The 8553-nt window shown below is 39.0% G+C and overlaps 1 protein-coding gene across 1 annotated transcript; it reads left to right on the top strand.

Annotated features, from left to right (window-relative positions):
• The first annotated feature begins 7845 nt into the window (after positions 1-7845).
• On the top strand, positions 7846-8258 carry LOC111155471 (cytochrome c oxidase subunit 6B1-like). Its single transcript, XM_022515636.1, has one exon. It carries the CDS (start codon positions 7874-7876, stop codon positions 8132-8134), a length of 261 nt encoding a protein of 86 aa, XP_022371344.1. The 5' UTR covers positions 7846-7873; the 3' UTR covers positions 8135-8258.
• Positions 8259-8553: the final 295 nt, after the last annotated feature.

The following is an 8553-nucleotide window of genomic DNA, read 5'->3' on the forward strand; positions in this document are numbered from 1 at the left end:
TAACATATTTTGTATCATCTTTGTTTTGTCTCCGTTTAAAGAGCAAAATGTTATTTATTCCAATGGGGGGAAAATGCAGAAACAACTTAGAGGGGCAGTTTTTAATTCACCCTTTAGAAGCCGTAGGAAATATGAAGAAATGGGTCCTCCTAGCGTTCGTCGTGTGCTACTGCAGTCTGCCCGTCCTAACTTGTAACACAGCTTCTCCAACTTTAAAGCCTGCAGAAATCATCCGTGGATCTTGTTAAAACTTGCAGAGTCTTGGGGCGCTTGGGTGGCTCAGTACGTTAAAGCCTCTGTCTTCAGCTCAGGTTATGGTCCCGGGGTCCTGGGATTGAGCTTCGCATGGGGCTCTCTGCGCAGCGGGGAGCCTGCTTCCCCCTCTCTCTCTGCCTGCCTCTCTGCCTACTTGTGATCTCTGTCTGTCAAATAAATAAAATCTTTAAAAAAAAAAAAAAAAGACTTGCAGAGTCTTGTGCAGAAGGTGAGGGGTGAGGAGTGGGATCGGTATTGCTGACAAGCTTGCAGATGATGCCAGCACTGCTGGTTTGTGGAATTTCCATGAGTTTGTGTCTAGTTGTGTCAATAGAGTCAGAAAGTTGTAATTATATGTAAAGGTATTCTTAGATGTTAAAAATTCAGAAGTCTAACTCAGTTTCCTCTTTTCTACCAGAGGCCATGTAACTCAACCAGAGTTGAGATGAATTGGTGATGTTGAATCACAAATTTCAGAGCAGCTAATTTCCCTAAATGAAATTCCTTTAATGATCAACCCTTACTTTTGTAGCTACAACATCTAAGAACATGCCCACTTACTGCTTTGCCCACTCTTTACCATTAAAACAGTTCTCAAAGCAATGTTCCCATGTTCTAATTTATCTCCCTAGCAGCTGGCATTGGCTAAATTATAGCAGATGCCCAACCTAATGGCCCTGAGAGATTAATTTTCCAGGTGAGAGAAGAAAAGCAGGTGGGCACGAAATGCCTCACCTCTGGCCATGCGATTGCAGGGACACCTAGCCCAAGCAGTTTATTATGAGAGTTGGTCACATCAGGGAAGAAGTTTGTGTTGTCAGGGACTATCTTCCCTGAAGTGATCAGTATGATGTCTTCACCAGAGTAATGAGTGCTCATGCTTATGGGACCTTCACTAAATGATCTCTGTACCTTCTCCGTCATATCGAGCACCACAGCCTCACGAGGAATTCACTTGCACTCTTGCTGTTTTGTCAAGGAAGCTGCTGAGGCTTAGCACTTCGATAGCCCTCCAGAGTAAATTTCTGACTCCTGACACACACCAAGGACCACGTCATTCAAAAACTCTTATTTTAAATCCCTTTGCTACCACATTTAACACTAGCTTGTGAATGCACAACTTCTGGGCTTTTCTTCCTTAGATAGTTTGCTGTTGAATTTCAAATATGTATACATAATATATGATCTCAGAAAGGAAGAGTTTATCTATTCTGTCTGTATCCTTAAAGGGCTAGGAGGTACTGTAAATGTCAGTTTTGGAAACTTGGGAAAGTGAACATCTAAACAGCTTTATAATATCTCTGGGAGACTTCAGTGAAAATCAGTGTAAAAGCCATTGTTGTTACTTTTGGTTTGCTTCCTCCCCCGTCCTCACGCCCCCCTCCCTTTCGCCCTCCTCCTCCTTTTTATGGTAACTATCTACAAGCAACGAAGAACTTAGGTTTGCCATACCATTAGACTGAAGTTCTAATTCCTTTAAAATTAAAGGCAAACTTGAGTGTTAGGAGTAAATCACTTATAGCATTTACCAAACTACAATTTAATTATTCATTCATTATCTGTTCCCTTCTACTGATCTGTGTGTGCCTGTATGACAATAACTCTGCCTGTCTGATTTTAGTACTCCAGTGCTTAGCATTGTGTCTGGTGTGTAAGCACTTCATGCTTGTTGAATATATAAATTCATGAATAATAAATAAGTAATTTAGTAAGGCCAAGGTCAAACAGGAAATTCCCCTAGAAATGTTTATATTTGGCCACTAGGTGGCAGCCTTGCCTAGTCTTAGTTTTTGTTTGTTTCGTTTTGTTTTGGTTTGGTTTGGTTTTTTAAAGATGTTGAATCGGGGTGGCTCAGTGCCTTAAGCCTCTGCCTTCCACTGAGGTCATGATTTCAGGCTCTTGGGATCAAGCCCCACACTGGGTTCCCTGTTGGGTGGGGAGCCGTCTTCCCTCCACCCCCGCCCACCCTACGCCTGCCTCTCTGCCTGCTTATGATCTCTGTCTGATTAAATAAATAAAATCTTAAAAAAAAAAAATGTTGAATCTCCACTTGAAGAAAGGAGAACCATCTGAAACCACTTAGAGCTGCAAAGAGGTCATTGTTCATTACTTTTGTGGGTCCTTCACTCCGTTTGTCAAAGTAGAAGGCTAACATCTCACTCTCAATAGCTACTATATACACATGGCCAAGAGATTGTTAGGTAAATAAGGAAAAGGGCATGAACAACCCATTCAGTTCATTTGAGAACCACCAGCTTCTTCTCCAACTTCAATCTCCAGCAACATCTGACACTTTCTCTGAAATTCTTCCTTCTCATTCTTCAATCAATACAATGAAATTACAGGAATGCTACAAATGACATTCATAAATGAGAAACAGTAAGTGTACATTAGAGTGACTTCTGCACCCCCACTGCCCCATTAGTTTTGTCAAATCAATGTGACTCTACAGGGACACTAGCCCCAGTACCAACATCATTACATGGCAGGTGGGCTGTGCCCAAATTCTCATCAGCTATGACTCCTGATGCAAGGAAGAGCAAATCCCTACCTCTCCCTTCAGCCGCTTCTCTATCCATGGAACAAGAATGATAACCATGACCTATTTCTGGGGCAGCTCTTACCTGAGGAATTGTCCCTACTTACACACTGGAGAGGCAATAAAAAGAGATACACCTCCCCTAAGAACTTCCCTGGACCACAGTCATTCTTTCTGCTCAAGATAAACAACTTACTCATTGTAACACCTACTACGTTGTAAGTCTTTGGCCCTTGAGACCTATGGTCTTGTATTATGAAATCATCTTTGAGTGATGAATTGATGTTACATAATACTGGAGGCAGAGAAGAGAAAGGCTAATAAGCTTCTGTGTGAAAAGGCATTGCTAAGAAAAAGTTTAAAGACTGGTAGGAAGTACACAAGAAAAAGTATAGAATTCTTACACTTTAACAAACCGGATGGATGCAAATTTATGGCATTGCATGTAGTATGTCTACTATTCTCATTTTAAATGCATTATACACTGGAAAATGTCTTGATTTTAAAATGAGGAGCACCTGGCTTGCACAGTCAGTAGAGCATTTGACTCTTCATCTTTGGGTCAGGAGTTTGAGCCCCATGTTGGGCGTAGAGATTACTTAAATAATATTACTTAAAATAATAGAAAAGGTAATCTTTGCCACGTGCAGAGCAAATTACTAAATCAGTAATGAATAAGAGACATTAATACCAACCTTCCAAAATAAAAAAGATTATAAGAGAACACTGTAAACAGTAGTATGCCAACAAATTAGGTAACCCACTAGAAAGGTACAAACTACCAAAATGGATTCAAAAAGAATAGAAAACTTGGAAAGATGTCTAACAGGTAGAGATTAAATAAATAATTTTTTAAACTTCCAAATAAATTACTTAATTAAATTTAATTTTAATTTAATTTAAAAACTTCCCACAAAGAGAAGTCCAGAATCAGATGACTTCACTAGCGAATTCTTTCAAGGGGGGGGGGGGGGGGAAAGAGCACTTTTTTTTTTAAGATTTTATTTATTTATTTGACAGAGAGATAGAAAGCATAAGTAGGCAGAGCAACAGGCAGAGGTATAGGGAGAAGCAGGCTTTCCATGAGCAGAGAGACCAACACAGAGCTCGATCCCAGGACCCTGGGATGATGACCTGAGCTGAAGGTAGCCACCCCAGGCTACCCAAGTGCCCCAAGAAAGAGCACTTTCAAATCATTCCATTTCCCCGGTATTACACTAATACTAAACAAGATCAAAACATTAAAAAAAATCAGACAAATATAATTATGTATGTAAAAATAATCAACAAAATACTAGCAAACTAAATCCTACAATATATAAGAAGGATTATATACTATGACCAAGTGGAATTTATCCCAGATATACAAGGTTTGCTTAATATATCTGAAAATCAAAGTGATATACCTTTAAAAGAATGAATGACAAAAACCACATGATCATCTCAAAGAACAGAAAGAGCATTTGGCAAAATCCAACACCCATTCATGATAAAAGATGATGAGTCCAACACCCATTCATGATTTTTTAAAAAATTCAACAAAATAGAAACAGAGATTTCCTCAACTTAATAGAGAGCATGTATAAAAAATCCACATTTGTTGTCAATGGTGAAAAGATTAAAAGCTTTACTCATGACCGGGACCAAGGCTGACTGAATCCACTGCTGCTGTTTAACATTGTCCTGGAAGTTGTAGTAAGGACAATTAGGGAAAGAAAGAAAGAAAGAAAGAAAGAAAGAAAGAAAGAAAGAAAAGGGAAGGGAAGAAAGAAAAGGGAAGGGAAGAAAGGGGGGAAGGAAGGAAGGGAGGGAGAGAGAGAACGAAAGAGAAAAAAAGGAGGGAGGAGAGAGGGAAGAAAGAAAGAAAGAGAAAAAGAAGAAACACAAGGCATCCAATTTGTAACGAGAAGGCAAACTATTCATAAAGGATATCATCCTGTATATAGAAAATCCAGAGGTGCCTAGGTGGCTCAGTCAGTTAAGCGTTTGATTCAGGTTATGATCTCAGGGTCATGAGATAGAGCTCCACATTGGGCTCCTCGCTCAGTGTAGAATCTGCTTGAGATTCTCTCTCTCTCTCTCTCCCTCTGCTTTTCCCCCAACTCATATTCTCTCTTTCTCTCAAATAAATAAATAAATCTTGAAAAAAAAAAAAAAAGAAAATCCAAAACAAGTCCACGACAACAAATCAGTTAATGAATGAATTCAGCAAGCTTATAAGATAACAAGAGCAATATTCAAAGAGCATATGTTTCTCTAAACACTACCAATAAACAATTCAACAGTGAAATTAAGAAAACAATTTAATTTACTATGGCTTTAAAAATAGCAGGATACTTAGGAATAAATTTATCAAAAAAATAAAACTTGTACAAAATATGAAAAGGAATTAAAGAAGATTTAAATAAAAGACATTCCACATTCATGGATTAGAAGTTTTAATATTGTTAAAGTGGAAATAGTTACTGAATTGATCTACAAATTTAATGCAATTGCTATCAAAATCCAAACTGTCTTTTTGCAGAAATTGACAAGCAGTTTTCAAATGCATATGGAAATAGAAGGGACTCAGAAGAGCCCAGACAACCTTGAAAAGGAAAAAAGTTTGGAATTTCTGGACTTCAAACCTTACTATAAAATTATAGTAATTAAGACTGTGTGGTATTAGCACCAAATTATACATGTAGCTTAATGGAATAGAATTCAGAAGCCAGAAATAAACCTTTGCACTTACAGTCAATTGATTTTCAACAAAGACGTCAAGACAGTTCAACGGGGAAAATACTCATGTCAATGAATGGTGCCGAGGTGACTGAAAACCACATGAATAAAGATGGACTCCCATGTTAGCGTGAAGTAAGTCAAATACCCAAATGTAAAAACCAAAACTATAAAACTCATGGAAGAAAACCTATGATTAAATCTTCATGATCTCAGATTAGGAAATCATTAGATATGACACCAAAACACAACAACAAAAATAGATAATTTGGACTTCAGCAAAATTAAAAACTTTTGTGCATGGAGGGATATGCTCAAAACAGTGAAACAACAGCCCACAGAATGAAAGAAAACATTTGCAAATCACATATATAATAAGGATTTGTATCTTCAGTGTATAAAAACTATTACAACTGGAAGAGATTATGCTGAGTGAAATAAGTCGAGCAGAGAGAGTCAGTTATCATAGGGTTTCACTTACTTGTGGAGCATAGGGAATAACATGGAGGACATTGGGAGAAGGAGAGGAGAAGTAAGTTAGGGGAAATTAGAGAGGGAGAGAAACCATGAGAGACTGTGGACTCTGAGGAACTAACCGAGGGTTTTGGGGGGGCAGGGGGTAGGAAGTTGGGTGAGCCTGGTGGTGGGTATTATGGAGGGCATGTATTGCATGGAACACAGATGTGGTGCATAAACAATGAATTCTGGAACACTGAAAAGAAATTTAAAAAATAAATAAAAAGTTTTTTTTTTTAAACTGCTACAAATCAACAGTAAAGAGACAAACAATTTTTTTAAATTGACAAAGGACATGAATAGGTATTTCTCCAAAGAAGAAATATATGTGGCAAATAAACTAATGAAGGTGATGATTACCATCACTAGGTATTAGGGAAATGCACATCAAAACCACAATGAGAGATTATGTCACACTCACTAGAAAGACTACAATAAAAAAAATAACAAATAAATAAATAAATAAATTTTAAAACGGACAATAACAGTCTTGGCAAGGATGTGGAAAATTGGAAACCTGGTACATGGCTTGTGGGAATGTAAAATGGTACAGCAAATGTGGACAACAGTTTGCCATTTTCTCAAAAAGTTAAACATAGAATTAACAGATGACCCGGCAATTCAACTCTTAGGTATATACCCAAGAAAACCGCCAAACAGACAAACAAATCCTTACACATGAATGTTCAAAGCAGCACTAACCACAATAGCCAAAAGGTGGAAATAGCCCAAATGTTCATCAACAGATGAATGGATAAATAAATTGTGGTATAGGGGGGCCTGGGTGGCTCAGTGGGTTAAAGCCACTGCCTTCAGCTCAGGTCATGATCCCAGAGTCCTGGGATTGAGCCCCACATTGAGCTCTCTGCTTAGCGGGGAGCCTGCTTCCCCCTCTCTCTCTCTGCCTGCCTCTCTGCCTACTTGTGATCTCTGTCTGTCAAATAAATAGATAAAATCTTTAAAAAAAATTGTGGTATATACGTATAGTGGAATATCAGTCAGCCATAAAGAGGAATGAGATTTGATATATGCTACGACATGAATAAACTTTGGAAGCCTTATGCTAAGTGAAAGAAGCCAGGCACAAAAGACCACATATTGTATGATTTCATTTATAGGACATATCCAGAATAGATTATTCCATAGTGATAGAAAGACTGGTGGTTGCCAGGGACAGGGAGAATGGATAGTGACTGCTTAATGGGTGCAGGTTTCCTTTTGGAGCAATGAAAATGCTCTGGAACTAGACAGAGGCAGTAGTCATACACACACCATTGTGAATGCTTTCCCTGACCTCCCCAATGAAATTAAATTCCTTTTCTATGCTCTCATTGTCCCACATAAAACTCATTTCCAGCATTTATTACCATTACCATGTAAAATCCATTTGCTTGAGTATCTCTAACAATCAGACTAAACTGCAGGAAGGCAAGATTTTGTTTGATTCAGCACGGCATGCTCAGGGTCCAGTACTTAGGAGGTGTTCGATAAACAAGCATTTGAAGGCTCAATAGAATAAATGAATATTTGAAAATTCTTTGCACAGTGCCTTGCATATATGAGGTGTTTTTACATCTAAAAAAAATCATTTTTGGAAAACAGTTTGGTGGTTCCTCAAAATTTAAAGAATTATCATATGATCCAGCAATTCTACTTGTAGGTACGCAACCCCCCCCCCAAAATGAAAGCTGAGACTGAACCAGATACTTGTACACCAACATTCATAGTGACATAATTCACAAGAGCCAAAAAGGTGAAGTCAAATGGCCCTCAACAGATGAATGAGGCTGAGGGTCACATTGAGCTGTGAGGTGCTGCTGTGCTGTGTTTAGAGTCAGCACCATGGCAGAAGACATCAAGACCAAAATCAAGAACTACCAGACTGCCCCTTTTGACAGCCCCTTCCCCAACCAGAACCAGACCAGGAACTGCTGGCAGAACTACCTGGACTTCCACCACTGTGAGAAGGTAATGACTGCTAAAGGGGGCGATATCTTCGTGTGTGAATGGTACCGGTGTGTGTACAAGTCCCTCTGCCCCATATCCTGGGTGTCGCCCTGGGACAACTGCCAGGCAGAAGGCACATTTTCTGGGAAGATCTGAACTGGCCCCTCCCACCTCTCCTCTGTCCTCCGTCCCTCTCCCAGGGTGGTGAAGGGGGACCTGGGTTCATGGTGATCCCCACCCTGGGGTTTTGAACCATGGCCTAACTAATAATAAATACTCATTGGAAAAGTGTAAGATTGCGTATGTGTGAAAGAGCCAGGTGATCGGGCATGAAGCTGTGGTGGGAATTAATACCTTGACCAGTAAGAGGGGTCTTACTGGTCAATAAAAGCTGATTGCTTTTTTCTGTTTTGTTTTGTTTTGTTTCATGTTGTTAAACTGACCACCTTCTCTATACCAGACAATAGAGTGAGTGAGAGAATAGTCTCAAGCCCCGGGAAGTGCTAAAATTTATCTGTATGTTTCCCTTTATTTACACAATTTCAAAAAACTTAAAAAAAAAAAAAAACTTTTCT

The sequence above is a fragment of the Enhydra lutris genome, unplaced genomic scaffold (assembly GCF_002288905.1).
Source record: "Enhydra lutris kenyoni isolate GAN:26980312 unplaced genomic scaffold, ASM228890v2 scaffoldscaffold41, whole genome shotgun sequence".
Classification (NCBI taxonomy): Eukaryota; Metazoa; Chordata; class Mammalia; order Carnivora; family Mustelidae; genus Enhydra; species Enhydra lutris.

Excerpts from the sequence above, each read along its gene's own strand:
- LOC111155471 (XM_022515636.1), top strand. The coding sequence starts at position 7,874 with ATGGCAGAAGACATCAAGACCAAAATCAAGAACTACCAGACTGCCCCT.